Source organism: Oncorhynchus nerka, linkage group LG12 (genome assembly GCF_034236695.1).
Source record: "Oncorhynchus nerka isolate Pitt River linkage group LG12, Oner_Uvic_2.0, whole genome shotgun sequence".
In the NCBI taxonomy this organism is placed as follows: domain Eukaryota; kingdom Metazoa; phylum Chordata; class Actinopteri; order Salmoniformes; family Salmonidae; genus Oncorhynchus; species Oncorhynchus nerka.
The window spans coordinates 19,891,663-19,917,323 of record NC_088407.1 but is presented as its reverse complement, the minus strand read 5'-3'; the positions used below and the strand labels follow the sequence as shown (position 1 = coordinate 19,917,323).

At 44.0% G+C, this 25,661-nt stretch overlaps 2 protein-coding genes across 2 annotated transcripts in view; both read right to left on the bottom strand.

The window, feature by feature from the left end:
* Nucleotides 1-1,601: 1,601 nt before the first annotated feature.
* The window catches only part of LOC135574281 (uncharacterized), a gene marked incomplete at both ends in the record, with an annotated part of 34,508 nt that continues 10,448 nt past the window's right edge, over nucleotides 1,602-25,661 (bottom strand). The window contains one exon of the mRNA XM_065025352.1: nucleotides 1,602-1,663. Within this exon, the coding sequence (XP_064881424.1) occupies nucleotides 1,602-1,663 (62 nt within the window). The remainder of the gene's footprint in view (nucleotides 1,664-25,661) is intronic.
* On the bottom strand, nucleotides 12,103-14,180 carry LOC135574279 (mucin-2-like; the record flags this gene model as incomplete). Its single annotated transcript, XM_065025350.1, has 3 exons — nucleotides 12,103-12,422; nucleotides 12,551-12,748; nucleotides 13,505-14,180. Coding segments are annotated over 3 exons (1,194 nt in total), but the record flags the coding sequence as incomplete, so codon positions are not given.

The window sequence follows — 25,661 nt, the reverse complement described above, 5'->3', positions numbered from 1 at the left end:
GTAGTTGTTGTAGGAGCAGTAGTTGTTGTAGGAGCAGTAGTTGTTAGTATCAGCAGTAGTTGTTGTAGGAGCAGTAGTTGTTGTAGGAGCAGTAGTATATCAGCAGTAGTTGTTGTAGGAGCAGTAGTTGAGTAGGAGCAGTAGTGATAGTATCAGCAGTAGTTGTTGTAGGAGCAGGAGTTGACGTAGTATCAGCAGTAGTTGTTGTAGGAGCAGTAGTTGTTGTAGGAGCAGTAGTTGTTGTAGTATCAGCAGTAGTTGTTGTAGGAGCAGTAGTTGTTGTAGGAGCAGTAGTTGTTGTAGGAGCAGTAGTTGTTGTAGTATCAGCAGTAGTTGTTGTAGGAGCAGGAGTTGTTGTAGGAACAGGAGCAGTAGTTGTTGTAGGAGCAGTAGTTGACATAGTATCAGCAGTAGTTGTTGTAGGAGCAGTAGTTGTTGTATCAGCAGTAGTTGTTGTAGGAGCAGAGTTGACGTAGTATCAGCAGTAGTTGTTGTAGGAGCAGTAGTTGTTGTAGGAGCAGGAGTTGACGTAGTATCAGCAGTAGTTGTTGTAGGAGCAGTAGTTGTTGTAGGAGCAGTAGTTGTTGTAGGAGCAGTAGTTGTTGTAGGAGCAGTAGTTGACGTAGTATCAGCAGTAGTTGTTGTAGGAGCAGTAGTTGTTGTAGGAGCAGTAGTTGTTAGTATCAGTATGTAGTTGTTGTAGGAGCAGGTTGACGTAGTATCAGTTTGTTGTAGGAGCAGTAGTTGTCATGTAGGAGCAGGAGTTGACGTAGTATCAGCAGTAGTTGTTGTAGGAGCAGGAGTTGTTGTAGGAGCAGTAGTTGTTGTAGTTCAGAAGTAGTTGTTGTAGGAGTACAGTAGTTGTTGTAGGAGCAGTAGTTGACGTAGTATCAGCAGTAGTTGTTGTAGGAGCAGTAGTTGTTGTAGGAGCAGTAGTTGACATAGTATCAGCAGTAGTTGTTGTAGGAGCAGGAGTTGACGTAGTATCAGCAGTAGTTGTTGTAGGAGCAGTAGTTGTTGTAGGAGCAGTAGTTGTTGTAGGAGCAGTAGTTGACGTAGTATCAGCAGTAGTTGTTGTAGGAGCAGTAGTTGGGTTTGTTCAGCAGTAGTTGTTGTAGTATCAGCAGTAGTTGTTGTAGGAGCAGTAGTTGACGTAGTATCAGCAGTAGTTGTTGTAGGAGCAGTAGTTGTCATAGTATCAGCAGTAGTTGTTGTAGGAGCAGTAGTTGTCATAGTATCAGCAGTAGTTGTTGTCATAGTTGTTGTAGCAGTAGTTGTTGTAGGAGCAGTAGTTGTCATAGTATCAGCAGTAGTTGTTGTAGGAGCAGTAGTTGTCATAGTATCAGCAGTAGTTGTTGTAGGAGCAGTAGTTGACATAGTATCAGCAGTAGTTGTTGTAGGAGCAGTAGTTGTTGTAGGAGCAGGAGTTGACGTAGTATCAGCAGTAGTTGTATAGGAACAGTAGTTGTTGTAGGAGCAGTAGTTGATGTAGTATCAGCAGTAGTTGTTGTAGGAGCAGTAGTTGATGTAGGAGCAGTAGTTGTTGTAGGAGCAGGAGTTGACGTAGTATCAGCAGTAGTTGTTGTAGGAGCAGTAGTTGTTGTAGGAGCAGGAGTTGACGTAGTATCAGCAGTAGTTGTTGTAGGAACAGTAGTTGTTGTAGGAGCAGTAGTTGACGTAGTATCAGCAGTAGTTGTTGTAGGAGCAGTAGTTGTTGTAGGAGCAGGAGTATCAGTATCAGCAGTAGTTGTTGTAGGAGCAGTAGTTGTTGTATCAGCAGTAGTTGTTGTATCAGCAGTAGTTGTTGTAGGAACATTAGTTGTTGTAGGAGCAGTAGTTGTAGTATCAGCAGTAGTTGTTGTAGAGCAGTAGTTGTTGTAGGATCAGTAGTTGTTGTAGGTTGACAGCAGTAGTTGTTGTAGGAGCAGTAGTTGTTGTAGGAGCAGTAGTTGTTGTAGTATCAGCAGTAGTTGTTGTAGGAGCAGTAGTTGTTGTAGCAGTAGTTGTTGTAGGAGCAGTAGTTGTTGTAGGAGCAGTAGTTGATAGTATCAGCAGTAGTTGTTGTAGGAGCAGGGAGTTGACATAGTATCAGCAGTAGTTGTTGTAGGAGCAGTAGTTGTTGTAGGAGCAGGAGTTGTTAGTATCAGCAGTAGTTGTTGTTGTTGAGCAGTAGTTGTTGTAGGAGCAGTAGTTGTCATAGTATCAGCAGTAGTTGTTGTAGGAGCAGTAGTTGACGTAGTATCAGCAGTAGTTGTTGTAGGAGCAGTAGTTGTTGTAGGAGCAGTAGTTGACGTAGCGTCAGCAGTAGTTGTTGTAGGAGCAGTAGTTGTTGTAGGAGCAGTAGTTGAGTTGTTTGTAGGAGCAGGAGTTGACATAGTATCAGCAGTAGTTGTTGTAGGAGCAGTAGTTGTTGTAGGAGCAGGAGTTATAGTATCAGCAGTAGTTGTTGTAGAGCAGTAGTTGATTGTAGGAACAGTAGTTGTTGTAGGAGCAGTAGTTGACGTAGTATCAGCAGTAGTTGTTGTAGGAGCAGGAGTTGACGTAGTATCAGCAGTAGTTGTTGTAGGAGCAGTAGTTGTTGTAGGAGCAGTAGTTGACGTAGTATCAGCAGTAGTTGTTGTAGGAGCAGTAGTTGTTGTAGGAGCAGTAGTTGTTGTAGGATCAGCAGTAGTTGTTGTAGGAGCAGTAGTTGTTGTAGGAGCAGGAGTTGATTGTATCAGCAGTAGTTGTTGTAGGAGCAGTAGTTGTTTAGTAGGAGAGTAGTTGTTGAGGGTCAGTAGTTGTTGTAGTATCAGCAGTAGTTGTTGTAGGAGCAGTAGTTGTTGTAGGAGCAGTAGTTGTCGTAGTATCAGCAGTAGTTGTTGTAGGAGCAGTAGTTGTTGTAGGAGCAGGAGTTGTTGTAGGAGCAGTAGTTGTTGTAGCAGTAGTTGTTGTAGGAGCAGTAGTTGTTGTAGTATCAGCAGTAGTTGTTGTAGGAGCAGGAGTTGTTGTAGGAGCAGTAGTTGTTGTAGGAGCAGTAGTTGTTGTAGGAGCAGTAGTTGTTGTATCAGCAGGAGTTGTTGTAGGAGCAGTAGTTGTTGTAGGAGCAGTAGTTGTTGTAGGAGCAGTAGTTGATGTAGTATCAGCAGTAGTTGTTGTAGGAGCAGTAGTTGTTGATGTATCAGCAGTAGTTGTTGTAGGAGCAGTAGTTGTTGTAGTAGCAGTAGTTGACGTAGTATCAGCAGTAGTTGTTGTAGGAGCAGTAGGTTGTTGTAGGAGCAGTAGTTGTTGTAGTATCAGCAGTAGTTGTTGTAGGAGCAGTAGTTGTTGTATCAGCAGTAGTTGTTGTAGGAGGTAGTTGTCATAGTATCAGCAGTAGTTGTTGTAGGAGCAGTAGTTGTCATAGTATCAGCAGTAGTTGTTGTAGGAGCAGTAGTTGTTGTAGGAGCAGTAGTTGTTGTAGGAGCAGTAGTTGTCATAGTATCAGCAGTAGTTGTTGTAGGAGCAGGAGTTGTTGTAGGAGCAGTAGTTGTTGTTGTAGGAGCAGGAGTTGACGTAGTATCAGCAGTAGTTGTTGTAGGAGCAGTAGTTGTTGTAGGAGCAGTAGTTGACATAGTATCAGCAGTAGTTGTTGTAGGAGCAGTAGTTGTTGTAGGAGCAGTAGTTGTTGTAGGAGCAGTAGTTGTTGTAGTATCAGTAGTTGTTGTAGGAGCAGTAGTTGTTGTAGGAGCAGGAGTTGTTGTAGGAGCAGTACAGGAGTTGTTGTAGGAGCAGTAGTTGACATATCAGGAGTAGTTGTTGTATCAGCAGTAGTTGTTGTAGGAGCAGGAGTTGACATAGTATCAGCAGTAGTTGTTGTAGGAGCAGTAGTTGTTGTAGGAGCAGTAGTTGTTGTAGGAGCAGTAGTTGTTGTAGGAGCAGTAGTTGTCGTAGTATCAGCAGTAGTTGTTGTAGGAGCAGTAGTTGTCATAGTATCAGCAGTAGTTGTTGTAGGAGCAGTAGTTGTTGTAGGAGCAGTAGTTGTTGTAGGAGCAGTAGTTGACGTAGTATCAGCAGTAGTTGTTGTAGGAGCAGTAGTTGTTGTAGGAGCAGTAGTTGTTGTAGGATCAGTAGTTGTTGTAGGAGCAGTAGTTGTTGTAGGAGCAGTAGTTGTTGTAGGAGCAGTAGTTGTTGTAGGAGCAGTAGTTGACGTTAGTATCAGCAGTAGTTGTTGTAGGAGCAGTAGTTGTTGTAGGAGCAGTAGTTGACATAGTATCAGCAGTAGTTGTTGTAGGAGCAGTAGTTGTTGTAGGAGCAGAAGTTGTTGTAGGAGCAGTAGTTGACATAGTATCAGCAGTAGTTGTTGTAGGAGCAGTAGTTGACGTAGGATCAGCAGTAGTTGTTGTAGGAGCAGTAGTTGTTGTAGTATCAGCAGTAGTTGTTGTAGGAGCAGTAGTTGTTGTAGGAGCAGTAGTTGTTGTAGTATCAGCAGTAGTTGTTAGTAGGAGCAGTAGTTGTTGTAGGAGCAGGTAGTTGTTGTAGGAGCAGTAGTTGTTGTATCAGCAGTAGTTGTTGTAGGAGCAGTAGTTGTTGTAGTATCAGCAGTAGTTGTTGTAGGAGCAGTAGTTGTTGTAGGAGCAGTAGTTGTTGTAGTAGCAGTAGTTGTTGTAGTATCAGCAGTAGTTGTTGTAGGAGCAGTAGTTGTCGTAGTATCAGCAGTAGTTGTTGTAGGAGCAGTAGTTGTTGTAGGAGCAGTAGTTGTTGTAGTATCAGCAGTAGTTGTTGTAGGAGCAGGAGTTGACGTAGTATCAGCAGTAGTTGTTGTAGGAGCAGTAGTTGTTGTAGGATCAGTAGTTGACATAGTATCAGCAGTAGTTGTTGTAGGAGCAGTAGTTGTTGTAGTAGCAGTAGTTGTTGTATCAGCAGTAGTTGTTGTAGTATCAGGTAGTTGTTGTAGGAGCAGTAGTTGTTGTAGGAGCAGTAGTTGTTGTAGTATCAGCAGTAGTTGTTGTAGAGCAGGGGAGTTGACATAGTATCAGCAGTAGTTGTTGTAGGAACAGGAGTTGTTGGCATCAGCAGTAGTTGTTGTAGAGCAGTAGTTGTTGTAGGAGCAGTAGTTGTTGTAGGAGCAGTAGTTGTTGTGGAGCAGGAGTTGTTTTAGGAGCAGTAGTTGTTGTAGGAGCAGTAGTTGTTGTAGGAGCAGTAGTTGATTATCAGCAGTAGTTGTTGGAGCAGTAGTAGCAGTAGTTGTTGTAGGAGCAGTAGTTGTTGTAGTATCAGCAGTAGTTGTTGTAGGAGCAGGATTGAGTATCAGAGTAGTTGTTGCGGTATCAGCAGTAGTTGTTGTAGGGCACAGTAGTTGTTGTAGGAGCAGTAGTTGACGTAGTATCAGGAGTAGTTGTTGTAGGAGCAGTAGTTGTTGTAGGAGCAGTAGTTGTTGTAGTATCAGCAGTAGTTGTTGTAGTATCAGCAGTAGTTGTTTGTAGGATCAGCAGTAGTTGTTGTAGGAGAAGTAGTTGTTGTAGGAGCAGTAGTTGTAGTATCAGCAGTAGTTGTTGTAGGAGCAGTAGTTGTTGTAGGAGCAGTAGTTGACATAGTATCAGCAGTAGTTGTTGTAGAGCAGAAGATGTTGTAGGAGCAGTAGTTGACGTAGTATCAGCAGTAGTTGTTGTAGGAGCAGGAGTTGTTGTAGGAGCAGTAGTTGTTGTAGGAGCAGTAGTTGTCATAGTATCAGAAGTAGTTGTTGTAGGAGCAGTAGTTGTCATAGTATCAGCAGTAGCAGTATCAGCATTAGTTGTTGTAGGAGCAGGAGTTGTTGTAGAGCAGGAGTTGACATGTATCAGCAGTAGTTGTTGTAGGAGCAGTAGTTGTTGTAGGAGCAGTGGTTGTTGCTGTAGGAGCAGTAGTTGTTGTAGGAGCAGGAGTTGACGAGTATCAGTAGTAGTTGTTGTAGGAGCAGAATTTGTTGTAGACAGTAGTTGTTGTACGTAGATGTTGGATCAGTAGTTGTTGTATCAGCAGTAGTTGTTGTAGGAGCAGTAGTTGATGTAGGATCAGCAGAAGTTGTTGTAGGAGCAGGAGTTGGGAGTATCAGCAGTAGTTGTTGTGAAGTTGTTGTAGGAGCAGTAGTTGTTGTAGGAGCAGTAGTTGACGTATCAGCAGTAGTTGTTGTAGGAGCAGTAGTGTCATAGTATCAGCAGTAGTTGTTGTAGGAGCAGTAGTTGTTGTAGGAGGGTAGTTGTTGTAGGAGCAGTAGTATCAGCAGTAGTTGTTGTAGGAGCAGGAGTTGTTGTGGGAGCAGTTTGACATAGTATCAGCAGTAGTTGTTGTAGGAGCAGTAGTTGTTGTAGGAGCAGTGGTTGACATAGTTGTTTGTTGTAGGAGCAGGAGTTGACGTAGTAGGAGCAGTAGTTGTTGTAGGAGCAGTAGTTGTTGTAGGAGCAGTAGTTGTTGTAGTATCAGCAGTTGACGTAGTATCAGCAGTAGTTGTTGTAGGAGCAGTAGTTGTTTAGGAGCAGTAGTTGACATAGTATCAGCAGTAGTTGTTGTAGGAGCAGGAGTTGACATGCATCAGCAGTAGTTGTTGTAGGAACTTATTAGTTGACATAGTATCAGCAGTTGTTGTTTTATCAGCAGGAGTTGTTGTAGACAGTAGTTGATTATCAGCAGTAGTTGTTGTAGGAGCAGTAGTTGTTTAGGGAACTGTTGTTGGCCAGGAGCAGTAGTATCAGCAGTAGTTGTTGTAGGGCAGTAGTTGACGTAGTATCAGTAGTTGTTGTAGGAGCACGGTAGTTGGTAGTTGTTATTTGTAGGAGCAGGAGTTGACGTAGTATCAGGAGTGGTTTGTTGCGGTAGTTGTTGTAGGAGCAGGAGTTGACTTATATCAGGAGTAGTTGTTGTAGGAGCAGTAGTTGTTGTAGGAGCAATGAGTTGACATAGTATCAGCAGTAGTTGTTGTAGGGGCAGGAGTTGTTGTAGGAGCAGGAGTTGTTGTAGGAGCAGTAGTTGTTGTATCAGCAGTAGTTGTCATAGTATCAGAAGTAGTTGTTGTAGGAGCAGTAGTTGTTGTAGCGCAGGAGTTGACATAGTATCAACAGTAGTTATTGTAGGAGCAGTAGTTGTTGTAGGAGCAGGAGTTGTTGTAGGACAGGAGTTGACATAGTATCAGCAGTAGTTGTTGTAGAACAGTAGTTGACGTAGTATCAGCAGTAGTTGTTGTGGGATCAGTAGTTGTTGTAGGAGCAGGAGTTGTTGTAGTATCAGCAGTAGTTGTTTGTAGGAGCAGTAGTTGTTGTGAGCAATACAGGAGTTTGTTGTAGGATCAGCAGTAGTTGTTGTAGGAGCAGTAGTTGTTGTAGGAGCAGTAGTTGACGTAGGAGCAGTAGTTGTTGTAGGAGCAGGAGTTGGCGTAGTATCAGCAGTAGTTGTTGTAGGAGCAGTAGTTGTTGTAGGAGCAGTAGTTGTTGTGAGTATCAGCAATAGTTGTTGTAGGAGCGGTAGTTGTTGGTATCAGCAGTAGTTATTTATCAGGTGTTGTTGTAGCGACCAGTATTGTTGTAGGAGCAGTAGTTGACATGTAGGAGCAGTAGTTGTTGTAGGAGCAGGAGTTGACATAGTATCAGCAGTAGTTGTTGTAGGAGCAGTAGTTGACATAGTATCAGCAGTAGTTGTTTAGGAGCAGGAGTTGACGTGGTAGGAGCAGTAGTTGTCGTAGTATCAGCAGTAGTTGTTGTAGGAGCAGTAGTTGACGTAGTATCAGCAGTAGTTGTTGTAGGAGCAGTAGTTGTTGTAGGAGCAGTAGTTGACGTAGTATCAGCAGTAGTTGTTGTAGGAGCAGTAGTTGTTGTAGGATCAGCAGTAGTTGTTGTAGGAGCAGTAGTTGACGTAGTATCAGCAGTAGTTGTTGTAGGAGCAGTGGTTGTTGTAGGAGCAGTAGTTGTCGTAGTATCAGCAGTAGTTGTTGTAGGAGCAGTAGTTGACGTAGTATCAGCAGTAGTTGTTGTAGGAGCAGTAGTTGTTGTAGGAGCAGTAGTTGTTGTAGTGAGCAGTAGTTGTTGTAGGAGCAGTAGTTGTTGTAGGAGCAGTAGTTGTTGTAGGAGCAGTAGTTGTTGTAGGAGCAGTAGTTGTCGTAGTATCAGCAGTAGTTGTTGTAGGAGCAGTAGTTGTGTAGCAGTAGTTGTTGTAGGAGCAGTAGTTGACGTAGTATCAGCAGTAGTTGTTGTAGGAGCAGTAGTTGACGTAGTATCAGCAGTAGTTGTTGTAGGAGCAGTAGTTGTTGTAGGAGCAGTAGTTGACGTAGTATCAGCAGTAGTTGTTGTAGGAGCAGTAGTTGTTGTAGGAGCAGTAGTTGTTGTAGGAGCAGTAGTTGTTGTAGGAGCAGTAGTTGTCGTAGTATCAGCAGTAGTTGTTGTAGGAGCAGTAGTTGTTGTAGGAGCAGTAGTTGACGTAGTATCAGCAGTAGTTGTTGTAGGAGCAGTAGTTGTTGTAGGAGCAGTAGTAGTTGTTGTAGGAGCAGGAGTTGACGTAGTATCAGCAGTAGTTGTTGTAGGAGCAGTAGTTGACGTAGTATCAGCAGTAGTTGTTGTAGGAGCAGTAGTTGTTGTAGGAGCAGTAGTTGCTGTATCAGCAGTAGTTGTTGTAGGAGCAGTAGTTGTCGTAGTATCAGCAGTAGTTGTTGTAGGAGCAGTAGTTGTTGTAGGAGCAGTAGTTGACGTAGTATCAGCAGTAGTTGTTGTAGGAGCAGTAGTTGTTGTAGGAGCAGTAGTTGTTGTAGGAGCAGTAGTTGACATAGTATCAGCAGTAGTTGTTGTAGGAGCAGGAGTTGACGTAGTATCAGCAGTAGTTGTTGTAGGAGCAGTAGTTGTTGTAGGAGCAGTAGTTGACGTAGTATCAGCAGTAGTTGTTGTAGGAGCAGTAGTTGTTGTAGGAGCAGTAGTTGACGTAGTATCAGCAGTAGTTGTTGTAGGAGCAGTAGTTGTTGTAGGAGCAGTAGTTGACGTAGTATCAGCAGTAGTTGTTGTAGGAGCAGTAGTTGACGTAGTATCAGCAGTAGTTGTTGTAGGAGCAGTAGTTGTTGTAGGAGCAGTAGTTGACATAGTATCAGCAGTAGTTGTTGTAGGAGCAGTAGTTGACGTAGTATCAGCAGTAGTTGTTGTAGGAGCAGTAGTTGACGTAGTATCAGCAGTAGTTGTTGTAGGAGCAGTAGTTGTTGTAGGAGCAGTAGTTGTCGTAGTATCAGCAGTAGTTGTTGTAGGAGCAGTAGTTGTTGTAGGAGCAGTAGTTGACGTAGTATCAGCAGTAGTTGTTGTAGGAGCAGTAGTTGTTGTAGGAGCAGTAGTTGACATAGTATCAGCAGTAGTTGTTGTAGGAGCAGTAGTTGTTGTAGGAGCAGGAGTTGTTGTAGGAGCAGTAGTTGTTGTAGGAGCAGTAGTTGACGTAGTATCAGCAGTAGTTGTTGTAGGAGCAGTAGTTGACATAGTATCAGCAGTAGTTGTTGTAGGAGCAGTAGTTGACGTAGTATCAGCAGTAGTTGTTGTAGGAGCAGTAGTTGACGTAGTATCAGCAGTAGTTGTTGTAGGAGCAGTAGTTGTTGTAGGAGCAGTAGTTGTTGTAGGAGCAGTAGTTGTTGTAGGAGCAGTAGTTGTTGTAGGAGCAGTAGTTGTTGTAGGAGCAGTAGTTGACGTAGTATCAGCAGTAGTTGTTGTAGGAGCAGTAGTTGTTGTAGGAGCAGTAGTTGTTGTAGGAGCAGTAGTTGTTGTAGGAGCAGTAGTTGTTGTAGGAGCAGTAGTTGTTGTAGGAGCAGTAGTTGACGTAGTATCAGCAGTAGTTGTTGTAGGAGCAGTAGTTGACGTAGTATCAGCAGTAGTTGTTGTAGGAGCAGTAGTTGTTGTAGGAGCAGTAGTTGTCGTAGTATCAGCAGTAGTTGTTGTAGGAGCAGTAGTTGTTGTAGGAGCAGTAGTTGACGTAGTATCAGCAGTAGTTGTTGTAGGAGCAGTAGTTGTTGTAGGAGCAGGAGTTGTTGTATCAGCAGTAGTTGTTGTAGGAGCAGTAGTTGACGTAGTAGCAGTAGTTGTTGTAGGAGCAGTAGTTGTTGTAGGAGCAGTAGTTGACGTAGTATCAGCAGTAGTTGTTGTAGGAGCAGTAGTTGTTGTAGGAGCAGTAGTTGTTGTAGGAGCAGTAGTTGACGTAGTATCAGCAGTAGTTGTTGTAGGAGCAGGGTTGTTGTAGGAGCAGTAGTTGTTGTAGAGACATTAGTTGACGTAGTATGTAGTAGTTGTTTGTAGGAGCAGGAGTTGTTGTAGGAGCAGTAGTTGTCGGAGCAGGAGTTGACGTAGTATCAGAATTAGTTGTTGTTGCGGTGGTTGTTGTAGGAGCAGGAGTTGACAGGTATCAGAATTAGTTGTTGTTGCGGTGGTTATTTGTAGGAGCAGAGTTGACATAGTATCAGCAGTAGTTGTTGTAGGAGCAGTAGTTGTTGTAGGAGCAGGAGTTGACGTAGTAACAGCAGTAGTTGTTGTAGGAGCAGTAGTTGTCATAGTATCAGAAGTAGTTGTTGTAGGAGCAGTAGTTGTTGTAGGAGCAGTAGTTGTTGTAGGAGCAGTAGTTGACGTAGTATCAGCAATAGTTGACGTAGTATCAGCAGTAGCTGTTGTAGGAGCAGTAGTTGACTTAGTATCAGCAGTAGTTGTTGTAGGAGCAGTAGTTGTTGTAGGAGCAGTAGTTGACATCGTAGTATCAGCAGTAGTTGTTGTAGGAGCAGGAGTTGACATAGTATCAGTATAGTTGTTGTAGGAGCAGTTATGATCAACTAGTTGCTTTAGGAGCAGGGAGTTGACGTGAGGTAGCAGTAGTTGTCGGGAGCGTAGTTGTTGTAGGAGCAGTAGTTGTTGTAGGAGCAGTGGTTGTTGTAGGAGCAGTAGTTGACGTGGTATCAGCAGTAGTTGTTGTAGGAGCAGAAGTTGTCATGGTATCAGCAGTAGTTGTTGTAGGAGCAGGAGTTGACGTAGTATCAGCAGTAGTTGTTGTAGGAGGTAGTTGTTGTAGGAGCAGGAGTTGACTTAGTATCAGGAGCAGTAGTTGTTGTTTGCGGTAGTTGTTGTAGGACAAGAGTTGACATAGCATCAGCAGTAGTTGTTGTAGGAGCAGTAGTTGCCTGTAGGAGCAGGAGTTGACGTAGCATCAGCAGTAGTTGTTGTAGGGCAGTAGTTGTCATAGTATCGAAAGTAGCTTGTTGGAGCAGCAGTAGTTGTTGTAGGAGCAGTAGTTGTTGTAGGAGCAGTATTATTAGTATCAGCAGTAGTTGTTGTAGGAGCAGTAGTTGTTGTAGGACAGTAGTTGACATAGTATCAGCAGCTGACGTTGCATCAGGAGCAAGGAGTTGACACTGTATCAGCAGTAGTTGTTGTAGGAGCAGTAGTTGACATAGTAGGAGCAGTAGTTGTTTAGGATCAGGAGTTGACGTGGTATTAGCAGTAGTTGTCGTTGGAGCAGTGATTGTTTGTAGGAGCAGTAGTTGACGTAGTATCAGAAGTAGTTGTTGTTGGAGCAGTAGTTGTTGTAGGAGCAGTAGTTGTTGTAGGGCAAGCAGTTGACGTAGTATCAGCAGTAGTTGTTGTAGGAGCAGTAGTTGTTGTAGGAGCAGTAGTTGTACGTAGTATCAGCAGTAGTTGTTGTAGGAGCAGTAGTTGTTGTAGGAGCAGTAGTTGTCGTAGTATCAGCAGTAGTTGTTGTAGGAGCAGTAGTTGTTGTAGGAGCAGTAGTTGTTGTAGGAGCAGTAGTTGACGTAGTATCAGCAGTAGTTGTTGTAGGAGCAGTAGTTGTCGTAGTATCAGCAGTAGTTGTTGTAGGAGCAGTAGTTGACGTAGTATCAGCAGTAGTTGTTGTAGGAGCAGTAGTTGTTGTAGTGTCAGCAGTAGTTGTTGTAGGAGCAGTAGTTGTTGTAGTAGCAGCAGTAGTTGTTGTAGGAGCAGTAGTTGTTGTAGGAGCAGTAGTTGTTGTAGGAGCAGTAGTTGACGTAGTATCAGCAGTAGTTGTTGTAGGAGCAGTAGTTGTTGTAGGAGCAGTAGTTGTTGTAGGAGCAGTAGTTGTCGTAGTATCAGCAGTAGTTGTTGTAGGAGCAGTAGTTGACGTAGTATCAGCAGTAGTTGTTGTAGGAGCAGTAGTTGTTGTAGGAGCAGTAGTTGTCGTAGTATCAGCAGTAGTTGTTGTAGGAGCAGTAGTTGTTGTAGGAGCAGTAGTTGACGTAGTATCAGCAGTAGTTGTTGTAGGAGCAGTAGTTGTTGTAGGAGCAGTAGTTGTTGTAGGAGCAGTAGTTGTTGTAGGAGCAGTAGTTGTTGTAGGAGCAGTAGTTGTTGTAGGAGCAGTAGTTGTTGTAGGAGCAGTAGTTGTCGTAGTATCAGCAGTAGTTGTTGTAGGAGCAGTAGTTGTCGTAGTGTCAGCAGTAGTTGTTGTAGGAGCAGTAGTTGACATAGTATCAGCAGTAGTTGTTGTAGGAGCAGGGTTGTCGTAGTATCAGCAGTAGTTGTTGTAGGAGCAGTAGTTGTTGTAGGAGCAGTAGTTGACGTAGTATCAGCAGTAGTTGTTGTAGGAGCAGTAGTTGTTGTAGGAGCAGTAGTTGTTGTAGGAGCAGTAGTTGTTGTAGGAGCAGTAGTTGACGTAGTATCAGCAGTAGTTGTTGTAGGAGCAGTAGTTGTTGTAGGAGCAGTAGTTGTTGTAGTATCAGCAGTAGTTGTTGTAGGAGCAGTAGTTGTCGTAGTAGCAGTAGTTGTTGTAGGAGCAGTAGTTGTTGTAGGAGCAGTAGTTGACGTAGTATCAGCAGTAGTTGTTGTAGGAGCAGTAGTTGTTGTAGGAGCAGTAGTTGACATAGTATCAGCAGTAGTTGTTGTAGGAGCAGTAGTTGACGTAGTATCAGCAGTAGTTGTTGTAGGAGCAGTAGTTGTTGTAGGAGCAGTAGTTGATAGTATCAGCAGTAGTTGTTGTAGGAGCAGTAGTTGTTGTAGGAGCAGTAGTTGACGTAGTATCAGCAGTAGTTGTTGTAGGAGCAGTAGTTGTTGTAGGAGCAGTAGTTGACGTAGTATCAGCAGTAGTTGTTGTAGGAGCAGTAGTTGACGTAGTATCAGCAGTAGTTGTTGTAGGAGCAGTAGTTGTTGTAGGAGCAGTAGTTGACGTAGTATCAGCAGTAGTTGTTGTAGGAGCAGTAGTTGTTGTAGGAGCAGTAGTTGTTGTAGGAGCAGTAGTTGTTGTAGGAGCAGTAGTTGTTGTAGGAGCAGTAGTTGTTGTAGGAGCAGTAGTTGACGTAGTATCAGCAGTAGTTGTTGTAGGAGCAGTAGTTGACGTAGTATCAGCAGTAGTTGTTGTAGGAGCAGTAGTTGACGTAGTATCAGCAGTAGTTGTTGTAGGAGCAGTAGTTGTTGTAGGAGCAGTAGTTGTATGAGTAGTATCAGCAGTAGTTGTTGTAGGAGCAGTAGTTGTTGTAGGAGCAGTAGTTGTTGTAGGAGCAGTAGTTGTTGTAGTGCAGCAGTAGTTGTTGTAGGAGCAGTAGTTGACGTAGTATCAGCAGTAGTTGTTGTAGGAGCAGTAGTTGTTGTAGGAGCAGTAGTTGTCGTAGTATCAGCAGTAGTTGTTGTAGGAGCAGTAGTTGTTGTAGGAGCAGTAGTTGACGTAGTATCAGCAGTAGTTGTTGTAGGAGCAGTAGTTGTTGTAGGAGCAGTAGTTGACGTAGTATCAGCAGTAGTTGTTGTAGGAGCAGTAGTTGTTGTAGGAGCAGTAGTTGTTGTAGGAGCAGTAGTTGACGTAGTATCAGCAGTAGTTGTTGTAGGAGCAGTAGTTGTCGTAGTATCAGCAGTAGTTGTTGTAGGAGCAGTAGTTGACGTAGTATCAGCAGTAGTTGTTGTAGGAGCAGTAGTTGTTGTAGGAGCAGTAGTTGACGTAGTATCAGCAGTAGTTGTTGTAGGAGCAGTAGTTGTTGTAGGAGCAGTAGTTGTTGTAGGAGCAGTAGTTGACGTAGTATCAGCAGTAGTTGTTGTAGGAGCAGTAGTTGTTGTAGGAGCAGTAGTTGTTGTAGGAGCAGTAGTTGTTGTAGGAGCAGTAGTTGTTGTAGGAGCAGTAGTTGTTGTAGGAGCAGTAGTTGACGTAGTATCAGCAGTAGTTTTTGTAGGAGCAGTAGTTGTTGTAGGAGCAGTAGTTGACGTAGTATCAGCAGTAGTTGTTGTAGGAGCAGTAGTTGTTGTAGGAGCAGTAGTTGTCATAGTATCAGAAGTAGTTGTTGTAGGAGCTGTAGTTGACGTAGTATCAGCAGTGATTGTTGTGGAGCCCAGTGGTTGTTGTAGGAGCAGTAGTTGTCGTGGTATCAGCAGTAGTTGTTGTAGGAGCAGTAGTAGTTGTAGGAGCAGTAGTAGTTGTTGTAGGAGCAGGAGCAGGAGCAGGAGCTGTGTAGGAGCAGTAGTTGTTGTAGGAGCAGTAGTTGAGCGTAGTATCAGCAGTAGTTGTTGTAGGAGCAGGAGTTGTTGTAGGAGCAGTAGTTGTTGTAGGAGCAGTAGTTGTTAGTATCAGCAGTAGTTGTTGTAGGAGCAGTAGTTGTTGTAGGATCAGCAGTAGCTGTCGTAGTATCAGCAGTAGTTGTTGCAGGGCAGTAGTTGTTGTAGGAGCAGTAGTTGACATAGTATCAGCAGTAGTTGTTGTAGGAGCAGTAGTTGTTGTAGGAGCAGGAGTTGTTGTAGGAGCAGTAGTTGTTGTAGGAGCAGTAGTTGACATAGTATCAGCAGTAGTTGTTGTAGGAGCAGGAGTTGTTGTAGGAGCAGTAGTTGTTGTCAGGAGCAGTAGTTGACGTAGTATCAGCAGTAGTTGTTGTAGGAGCAGTAGTTGTTGTGAGATAGTTGTTGTAGGAGCAGTAGTTGTCGTAGTATCAGCAGTAGTTGTTGTAGGAGCAGTAGTTGTTGTAGGACAGTAGTTGTTGTAGGAGCAGTAGTTAGACATATCATCAGCAGTAGCTGTTGTAGGAGCAGTAGTTGTCGTAGTATCACAGGAGTTGTTTGGACAGTAGTAGTTGTAGCAGTAGTTGCTGTTGTAGAGCAGGGTTGTTAGTATCAGCAGTAGTTGTTGTAGGAGCAGTAGTTGACGTAGTATCAGCAGTAGTTGTTGTAGGAGCAGTAGTTGTCGTAGTATCAGCAGTAGTTGTTGTAGGAGCAGTAGTTGTTGTAGGAGCAGTAGTTGTCGTAGTATCAGCAGTAGTTGTTGTAGGAGCAGTAGTTGTTGTAGACAGTAGTATTGTAGCAGTAGTTGTTGTAGGAGCAGTAGTTGACGTAGTATCAGCAGTAGTTGTTGTAGGAGCAGTAGTTGTTGTAGGAGCAGTAGTTGTCGTAGTATCAGCAGTAGTTGTTGTAGGAGCAGTAGTTGTTGTAGTATCAGCAGTAGTTGTTGTAGGAGCAGTAGTTGTTGTAGGAGCAGTAGTTGACGTAGTATCAGCAGTAGTTGTTGTAGGAGCAGTGGTTGTTGTAGGAGCAGTAGTTGTTGTAGGAGCAGTAGTTGTTGTAGGAGCAGTAGTTGTCGTAGTATCAGCAGTAGTTGTTGTGACAGTAGTTATTTGTAGGAGCAGTAGTTACATAGTATCAGCAGTAGTTGTTGTAGGAGCAGTAGTTGTGTCATAGTATCAGCAGTAGTTGTTGTAGGAGCAGGAGTTGACGTAGTATCAGCAGAAGTTGTTGTTGCGGTAGTTGTTGTAGGAGCAGAGTTGACTTAGTATCGGCAGTAGTTGTTGTTGCGGTAGTTGTTGTGAGCAGGAGCTGACATAGTATCAGCAGTAGTTGTTGTAGCACTGAGCAGTAGTTGTTGTAGGAGCAGGAGTTACGTAGTAACAGCAGTAGTTGTTGTAGGGCAGTAGTTGTCATAGTATCAGAAGTAGTTGTTGCAGGAGCAGTAGTTGTTGTAGGGCGCAGGAGTTGACATAGCATCAGCAGTAGTTGTTGTAGGAGCAGTAGTTGTTGAGGACAGGTAGTTGTTGTGGGAGCAGGAGTTGACATGTATCCAGCAGTAGTTGTTGTGAACAGTAGTTGACGTAGCATCACAGCAGTTGTTGTAGGATCAGCAGTAGTTGTTGTAGGAGCAGGGTTGCTGTAGGATCAGCAGTAGTTGTTGCAGGAGCAGTAGTTGTTGTAGGTACAGGGTTGACGTAGTATCAGCAGTAGTTGTTGTAGGAGCAGTAGTTGTTGTAGGAGCATTAGTTATTAGTATCAGCAGTAGTTGCTGCAGGAGCAGGAGTTAGCGTAGTATCAGCAGTAGTTGTTGCAGGAGCAGTAGTTGTTGCAGGGCAGCAGTTGCCGTCGAGTATCAGCAATAGTTGTTGTAGGAGCAGCAGTTGTTGTAGGAGCAGTAGTTATTAGTATCAGGATAAGTAGTTGTTGCAGGAGCAGTAGTTGTTGTGGGAGCAGTGGTTGACTCAGCAGTATCAGGAGCTAAGGAGCCAGTTGCAGGAGCAGCAGTTGACGCAGTATCAGCAGTAGTTGTTGTAGGAGCAGTAGTTGACATAGTATCAGCAGTAGTTGTTTTAGCATCAGCAGGAGTTGACGTAGTATTAGCAGTAGTTGTCGTAGGAGCAGTAGTTGTTGTAGGAGCAGTAGTTGTTGTAGGAGCAGTAGTTGTTGTAGGAGCAGTAGTTGTTGTAGGAGCAGTAGTTGACGTGAGTATCAGCAGTAGTTGTTGTAGGAGCAGTAGTTGTCATAGTATCAGCAGAAGTTGTTGTTGGAGCAGGAGTTGTTGTATGAGCAAGAGTTGTTGTTGCGCAGTAGTTGTTGTAGGAGCAGGAGTTGACTTAGGATCAGGGAGTTGTTGTTCAGCGGTAGCTGTTGTAGGAGCAGAGTTGACATAGTATCAGCAGTAGTTGTTGTAGGAGCAGTAGTTGTTGGTAGGGCAGGAGTTGACGTAGTAACAGCAGTAGCTGTTGTAGGAGCAGAAGTAGAATCAGCAGTAGTTGTCATAGTAGCAAGTAGTTGTTGCAGGACAGTAGTTGTTGTAGGAGCAGTAGTTGTTGTAGGGCAGTAGTTGACGTAGTATCAGCAGTAGTTGTTGTAGGAGCAGTAGTTGTTGTAGGAGCAGTAGTTGACGTAGTATCAGCAGTAGTTGTTGTAGGAGCAGTAGTTGTTGTAGGAGCAGTAGTTGACGTAGTATCAGCAGTAGTTGTTGTAGGAGCAGTAGTTGTCGTAGTATCAGCAGTAGTTGTTGTAGGAGCAGTAGTTGTTGTAGGAGCAGTAGTTGTTGTAGGAGCAGTAGTTGTTGTAGGAGCAGTAGTTGTTGTAGGAGCAGTAGTTGACGTAGTATCAGCAGTAGTTGTTGTAGGAGCAGTAGTTGACGTAGTATCAGCAGTAGTTGTTGTAGGAGCAGTAGTTGTTGTAGGAGCAGTAGTTGACGTAGTATCAGCAGTAGTTGTTGTAGGAGCAGTAGTTGACGTAGTATCAGTAGTTGTAGCAGTAGTTGTTGTAGGAGCAGTAGTTGACGTAGTATCAGCAGTAGTTGTTGTAGGAGCAGTAGTTGTTGTAGGGACAGCCGCTGTTGCAGGAGCAGTGGTTGTCAGCATCAGCAGTATCAGGAGAAGTAGTTGTTGTAGGAGCTGTAGTTGACGTAGTATCAGCAGTAGTTGTTGTAGGAGCAGTAGTTGTTGTAGGGCAGTGGTTGTCGTAGTATCAGCAGTTGTTGTAGGAGCAGTAGTAGTTGCAGGAGCAGTAGTAGTTGTTGTTCAGCAGGAGTTGTTGTAGGAGCAGTAGTTGTTGTAGGATCAGCAGTAGTTGACGTAGTATCAGCGGTAGTTGTTGCATGAGCAAGAGTTGTTGTAGGATCAGCAGTAGTTGTTGTAGGGCAGTAGTTGACGTAGTATCAGACAGTAGTTGTTGTAGGAGCAGTAGTTGTTGTAGGACAGTGGCTGTCGTAGCATCAGAAGTAGTTGTTGTAGGAGCAGTAGTTGTTGCAGGAGCAGGTAGTTGACATAGTATCAGGAGTAGTTGTTGTTGCGGTGGTTGTTGTAGGAGCAGGGAGTTGTTGTAGGAGCAGTAGTTGTTGTAGGAGCAGTAGTTGTTGTAGGAGCAGTAGTTGACGTAGTATCAGCAGTAGTTGTTGTAGGAGCAGTAGTTGTTGTAGGAGCAGTAGTTGACGTAGTATCAGCAGTAGTTGTTGTAGGAGCAGTAGTTGTTGTAGGAGCAGTAGTTGTTGTAGGAGCAGTAGTTGACGTAGTATCAGCAGTAGTTGTTGTGAGGAGCAGTAGTTGTTGTAGGAGCAGTGGTTGATGTAGTATCAGCAGTAGTTGTTGTAGGAGCAGTAGTTGTTGTAGGAGCAGTAGTTGTCGTAGTATCAGCAGTAGTTGTTGTAGGAGCAGTAGTTGTTGTAGGAGCAGTAGTTGTTGTAGGAGCAGTAGTTGACGTAGTATCAGCAGTAGTTGTTGTAGGAGCAGTAGTTGTTGTAGGAGCAGTAGTTGTTGTAGGAGCAGTAGTTGTTGTAGGAGCAGTAGTTGTTGTAGGAGCAGTAGTTGACGTAGTATCAGCAGTAGTTGTTGTAGGAGCAGGAGTTATTAGTATCCAGCAGTAGTTGTTGAGCATCAGCAGTAGTTGTTGTAGGAGCAGTAGTTGTTGTAGGGCATTAGTTGACATAGCATCAGCAGTAGTTGTTGTAGGCAGCAGTGTTGTTTGCATCAGCAGAAGTAGTTGACATAGTATCAGCAGTAGTTGTTGTAGGAGCAGGAGTTGACATAGTATCAGCAGTAGTTGTTGTAGGAGCAGTAGTTGACATAGTATCAGCAGTAGTTGTTTTAGGAGCAGGAGTTGACGTAGTATTAGCAGTAGTTGTCGTAGGAGCAGTAGTTGTTGTAGGAGCAGTAGTTGTTGTAGGAGCAGTAGTTGACGTAGGAGCAGTAGTTGTTGTAGGAGCAGTAGTTGACGTAGTATCAGCAGTAGTTGTTGTAGGATAGTAGTTGTCATGCATCACAGTAGTTGTTTGTAGGAGCAGTGGTTGACGTGGTATCAGGAGTAGTTGTTGTGCGGTAGTTGTTGCAGGACAGGAGTTGACTTAGTACAGGAGTAGTTGTTGTTGCACTCAGCAGCAGTTGTAGGAGCAAGAGTTGACATAGTATCAGCAGTAGTTGTTGTGAGGAGCAGTTTATTTGTAGGAGCAGGAGTTGACGTAGTAACAGCAGTAGTTGTTGTAGGAGCAGTAGTTGTCATAGTATCAGTAGTTGTCGTAGCATCAGCAGTAGTTGTTGTGGGCGCAGGAGTTGACATAGTATCAGCATAGTTGTTGTAGCAGTAGTTGTTGTAGGAGCAGGAGTTGTTGTAGGAGCAGGAGTTGACATAGTATCAGCAGTAGTTGTTGTGAGCAGGAGTTGACGTAGTATCAGCAGTAGTTGTTGTAGGAGCAGTAGTTGTTGTAGGAGCAGGAGTTGACGTAGTATCAGCAGTAGTTGTTGTAGGAGCAGTGGTTGTTGTAGTTATCAGCAGTAGTTGTTGTAGGAGCAGTAGTTGTTGTAGCAGCAGTAGTTGTTGTAGGAGCAGTAGTTGACGTAGTATCAGCAGTAGTTGTTGTAGGAGCAGTAGTTAGTTGTAGGAGCAGTAGTTGTTGTAGGAGCAGGAGTTGTTAGTATCAGCAGTAGTTGTTGTAGGAGCAGTAGTTGACGTAGTATCAGCAGTAGTTGTTGTAGGAGCAGTAGTTGTTGTAGGAGCAGCAGTAGTTGTTGTAGGAGCAGTAGTTGTTGTAGGAGCAGTAGTTGACGTAGTATCAGCAGTAGTTGTTGTAGGAGCAGTAGTTGTTGTAGGATGCAGTAGTTGTTGTAGGAGCAGTAGTTGTCGTAGTAGCAGCAGTAGTTGTTGTAGGGCAGTAGTTGATTAGTATCAGCAGTAGTTGTTGTAGGAGCAGTAGTTGACGTAGTATCAGCAGTAGTTGTTGTAGGAGCAGTAGTTGTTGTAGGAGCAGTAGTTGTTGTAGGAGCAGTAGTTGACGTAGTATCAGCAGTAGTTGTTGTAGGAGCAGTAGTTGTGTGGTGAGCAGTAGTATCATCAGTAGTTGTTGTAGGAGCAGGAGTTGACGTAGTATCAGGAGTAGTTGTTGTTGCGGTAGTTGTTGTAGGAGCAGGAGTTGACTTAGTATCAGGAGTAGTTGTTGTTGCGGTAGTTGTTGTAGGAGCAAGAGTTGACATAGTATCAGCAGTAGTTGTTGTAGGAGCAGTAGTTGTTGTAGGCATCAGCAGTTGACGTAGTAACAGCAGTAGTTGTTGTGAGGAGCAGTAGTTGTTGTAGTATCAGAAGTAGTTGTTGACGTAGCATCAGTAGTTGTTGTAGGAGCAGTAGTTGTTGTAGGAGCAGTAGTTGACATAGTATCAGCAATAGTTGTTGTAGGAGCAGTAGTTGTTGTAGGAGCAGTAGTTGACGTACATAGCATTGCTAGGAGCAGTAGTTGTTGTAGGAGCAGTAGTTGACATAGTATCAGCAGTAGTTGTTGTAGGACAGGAGTTGACATAGGAGCAGTAGTTGTTGTAGGACCAGTAGTTGACGTAGGTATCAGCAGTAGTTGTTTTAGGAGCAGGAGTTACGTAGTATCAGCAGTAGTTGTTGTTAAAGACAGTAGTTGTTGTAGGATCAGCAGTAGTTGTTGTAGGAGCAGTAGTTTGTTGTAGGAGCAGTAGTTGTTGTAGCATCAGCAGTAGTTGACGTAGTATCAGCAGTAGTTGTTGTAAATCAGCAGTAGTTGTCATAGTATCAGCAGTAGTTGTTGTAGGAGCAGGAGTTGGGACGTAGTATCAGGAGTAGCTTGTTGCAGGACGGTGTAGTTGTTGCAGGACCAGGAGTTGACTTAGGATCAGGAGTAGTTGTTGTTGCGGTAGTTGTTGTGGGAGCAAGAGTTGACATAGTATCAGCAGTAGTTGTTGTAGGAGCAGTAGTTGTTGTGGGAGCAGGGTTGTTGTAACAGCGGTAGTTGTTGTAGGGCAGTAGTTGTCATAGGATCAGAAGTAGTTGTTGTAGGAGCTGTAGTTGTTGTGAGGAGCAGTAGTTGTTGTAGGGCAGTAGTTGACGTAGTATCAGCAGTAGTTGTTGTAGGATCAGCAGTAGTTGTTGTAAGACAGTAGTTGACATAGTATCAGCAGTAGTTGTTGTAGGACAGGAGTTGACTTGCATCAGCAGTAGTTGTTGTAGGAGCAGTAGTTGACATAGTATCAGCAGTAGTTGTTTTAGGAGCAGGAGTTGACGTAGTATTAGCAGTAGTTGTCGTAGGAGCAGTAGTTGTTGTAGGAGCAGTAGTTGTTGTAGGAGCAGTAGTTGTTGTAGGAGCAGTAGTTGTTGTAGGAGCAGTAGTTGACGTAGTATCAGCAGTAGTTGTTGTAGGAGCAGTAGTTGTCATAGTATCAGCAGTAGTTGTTGTAGGAGCAGGAGTTGACGTAGTATCAGGAGTAGTTGTTGTTGCGGTAGTTGTTGTAGGAGCAGGAGTTGACTTAGTATCAGGAGTAGTTGTTGTGGACGGTGGTTGTCGGGAAGACAGAGTTGACATTAGTATCAGCAGTAGGACATAGCATCAGCGGTAGTTGTTGTAGGGAGCAGGAGTTGAGCGTAGGTATAGTAGTTGTTGTAGGGCAGTAGTTGTCATGCAGGGACAGTAGTTGTTGTAGCAGCAGTTTGTTGTAGGAGCAGGAGTTGACATAGCATCAGCAGTAGTTGTTGTAGGAGCAGTAGTTGTTGTAGGAGCAGGAGTTGTTGTAGGAGCAGGAGTTGACATAGCATCAGCAGAAAGTGGATTGTTGTAGGAGCAGTAGTTGACATAGTATCAGCAGTAGTTGTTGTAAAGAGCTGACGTAGGCAGTTGACATAGTATCAGAGCAGTAGTTGTTGTAGGATAAGGGAGTTGACATAGTATCAGCAGTAGTTGTTTTAGGAGCAGGAGTTGACGTAGTATTAGCAGTAGTTTAGTCGTAGGAGCAGTAGTTGTTGTAGGAGCATTAGTTAGCTTAGTATCAGCAGTAGTTTTGTAGGAGCAGTAGTTATTGTAGGAGCAGTAGTTGACGTACTTAGTATCAGCAGTAGTTGTTGTAGGAGCAGTAGTTGTTGTAGGAGCAGTAGTTGTCATAGTATCAGCAGTAGTTGTTGCAGGAGCTGTAGTTCGACGTAGTATCAGCAGTAGTTGTTGTAGGAGCAGTAGTTGACATAGGATCAGCAGTAGTTGTTGTAGGAGTTAAGTAGTTAGTTGTTGTAGGAGCAGTAGCTGTTCGTAGCATCAGCAGTAGTTGTTGTAGGAGCAGGGAGCTGTTGTAGGAGCAGTGGTTGTTTGTAGGAGCAGTAGTTGACGTAGTAGGAGCAAAGTAGTTGTTGTAGGAGCAGGAGTTGTTGTAGGATCAGCAGTAGTTGCTTGCAGGAGCAGTAGTTGCTTGTATCAGCAGTAGTTGTTTAGCATCAGCAGTAGTTGTTGTAGGAGCAGTAGCTGTCGTAGTATCAGCAGTAGTTGTTGTAGGACAGTAGTTGTTGTAGGAGCAGTAGTTGACATAGTATCAGCAGTAGTTGTTGTAGGAGCAGTAGTTGTTGTGAACAGGGAGTTGTTGTAGGAGCAGTAGTTGTTGTAGGAGCAGTAGTTGACGTAGTATCAGCAGTAGTTGTTGTAGGAGCAGGAGTTGTTGTAGGAGCAGTAGTTGTTGTCGAGACAGTAGTTGACGTAGTATCAGCAGTAGTTGTTGTAGGAGCAGTAGTTGTTGTAGGAGCAGTGGTTATTTGTAGGAGCAGTGGTAGCTGGTATCAGGAGCAGTAGTTGTTGTAGGAGCAGCAGTTGTTGTAGGAGCAGTAGTTGTTGCAGGAGCAGTAGTTGACGTAGTATCAGCAGTAGTTGTTGTAGAAGCAGTAGTTGTGTAGTATCAGGTAGTTGTTGTAGGAGCAGAAGGACATTCAGCAGTAGTTGTAGGAGCAGTAGCTGTCGCAGTATCAGCAGTAGTTGTTGTAGGAGCAGTAGTTGTTGTAGGAGCAGTAGTTGACATGAGCAGCAGCAGTAGCAGCAGTAGTTGTTGTAGGAGCAGTAGTTGACATAGCAGCAGAGCAGTAGTTGACATAGTATCAGCAGTAGTTGTTGTAGGAGCAGGAGTTACATAGTATCAGCAGTAGTTGTTGTAGGAGCAGTAGTTGTTGTAGGGCAGTGGTTGTTGTAGGAGCAGTAGCTGACATAGTATCAGCAGTAGTTGTTGTAGGAGCAGTAGTTGTTGTAGGAGCAGTGTTGACATAGTATCAGCAGGTAGTTGTTGTAGGAGCAGCAGTTGACATAGTATCAGCAGTAGCTGGGTTTGTAGGAGCAGTAGTTGAGGACATAGTATCAGCATCAGCAGTAGTTGTTTAGGAGCAGTAGTTGACGTAGTATTAGCAGTAGTTGTCGTAGGAGCAGTAGTTGTTGCAGGAGCAGTAGCTGACGTAGCATCAGCATTAGTTGTTGTAGGAGCAGTAGTTGTTGTAGGAGCAGTAGTTGGCGCAGTATCAGCAGTAGTTGTTGTAGGACAGTAGCTGTCATAGTAGGAGCAGTAGTTGTTGTAGGAGCAGGAGTTGACGTAGTATCAGTAGCTGGAGTTGTTGTTGCGGTAGTTGTTGTAGGAGAGCAGTTGACTTGAAGTATCAGGAGCAGTTGTTGACATGCATCAGCAGTAGTTGTTGTGGGAGCAAGGTTGACATAGTATCAGCAGTAGTTGTTGTAGGAGCAGTAGTTGTTGTAGGAGTGAGCAGTTGACTGTTGTAGGAGCAGTAGTTGTTGTAGGAGCAGTAGTTGTCGTAGTATCAGCATCAGAAGTAGTTGTTGTAGGAGCAGTAGTTGTTGTAGGCGCAGGAGTTGACATAGTATCAGAAGGTCAGAGGAGTAGTTGTTGGGACATAGAGCAGTAGTTGTTGTGGGAGCAGTAGTTGTTGTAGGGCAGAAGATGACATAGCATCAGCAGTAGTTGTTGTAGGTACAGGGAGTTGACGTAGTATCAGCAGTAGTTGTTGCAGGAGCAGAAAGTGTTGTAGGAGCATTAGTTGACGTAGTATCAGCAGTAGTTGCTGTAGGAGCAGCAGTTGGGTTGTAGGATAGTAGCTGTTGTAGGACAGTAGCTGTTGTGAGACAGAGTTTGCTGTAGGATATAGCTGTTGTAGGACAGTAGCTGTTGCAGGAGCAGCAGCTGTTGCAGGACATGAGCTGACGTAGCATCAGCAGCTTGTCAGAGGATGGCATTTGTCATAGTATCAGAAGTAGTTGTTGTAGGAGCAGTAGTTGTTGTAGGAGCAGGAGTTGACGTAGTATCAGCAGTAGTTGTTGTAGGAGCAGTAGTTGTTGTAGGAGCAGGAGCTGGTTGTAGGAGCAGGAGTTGACGTAGTACTAGCAGTAGCTGTTGTAGGAGCAGTAGTTGGGACGTAGTATCAGCAGTAGTTGTTGTAGGAGCAGTAGTTGACGTAGCATCAGCAGTAGCTGGGTTGTAGGAGCAGAAGGTTGTAGGAGCATGGAGCTGACGTAGCATCTCAGTAGCTGTTGTAGGAGTAGTAGCTTGCTGTAGGAGCAGGAGCTGACGTGAGATCAGGCAGTAGTTGTTGTAGAGCAGTAGTTGTTGTAGGAGCAGTGGTTGACGTAGTATCAGCAGTAGTTGTTGTAGGAGCAGTAGTTGTCATAGTATCAGCAGTGGTTGTTGTAGGAGCAGTAGTTGACGTAGTATCAGCAGTAGTTGTTGTAGGAGCAGTAGTTGATTAGTATCAGCAGTAGTTGTTGTAGGAGCAGGAGTTGGCGTAGTATCAGCAGTAGTTGTTGTAGGAGCAGTAGTTGTTGTAGGAGCAGTAGTTGACGTAGTATCAGCAGTAGTTGTTGTAGGAGCAGTAGTTGACGTAGTATCAGTAGTTGTTGTAGAGCAGTAGTTGTTGTAGGAGCAGTAGTTGAGCGTAGTATCAGCAGTAGTTGTTGTAGGAGCAGTAGTTGTTGTAGGAGCAGTAGTTGACGTAGTATCAGCAGTAGTTGTTGTAGGACAGTAGTAGTTGTAGTAGCAGCAGTAGTTGTTGTAGGAGCAGTGAGTTGTATGTATGCAGCAGTGGTTGTTGTAGGAGCAGTAGTTGACGTAGTATCAGCAGTAGTTGTTGTAGGAGCAGTAGTTGATTAGTAGGAGCAGTAGTTGTTGTAGGAGCAGTAGTTGTTGTAGGAGCAGTAGTTGTTGTAGTAGGAGCAGTGAGTTGTTGTAGGAGCAGTAGTTGTCGTAGTGTCAGCAGTAGTTGTTGTAGGAGCAGTAGTTGTTGTAGGAGCAGTAGTTGACGTAGTATCAGCAGTAGTTGTTGTAGGAGCAGTGGTTGGCTTAGTATACAGCAGTAGTTGTTATAGGAGCAGTGGTTGTTGTAGGAGCAGGAGTTGACGTAGTATCAGCAGTAGTTGTTGTAGGAGCAGTGGTTGTTGTAGGGTGGTAGCAGTAGTTGTTGTAGGAGCAGTAGTTGACGTTGTAGGCAGCAGTAGTTGTTGTAGGAGCAGTAGTTGTTGTAGGAGCAGTAGTTGTTGTAGGAGCAGTAGTTGACGTAGTATCAGCAGTAGTTGTTGTAGGAGCAGAGTTGCTGTATCAGCAGTAGTTGTTGTAGGAGCAGTAGTTGACGTAGTATCAGCAGTAGTTGTTGTAGGAGCAGTAGTTGTTGTAGGAGCAGTAGTTGTTGTAGGTATCAGCAGTAGTTGTTGTAGGAGCAGTAGTTGTCATAGTATGTCAGCAGTGGTTGTTG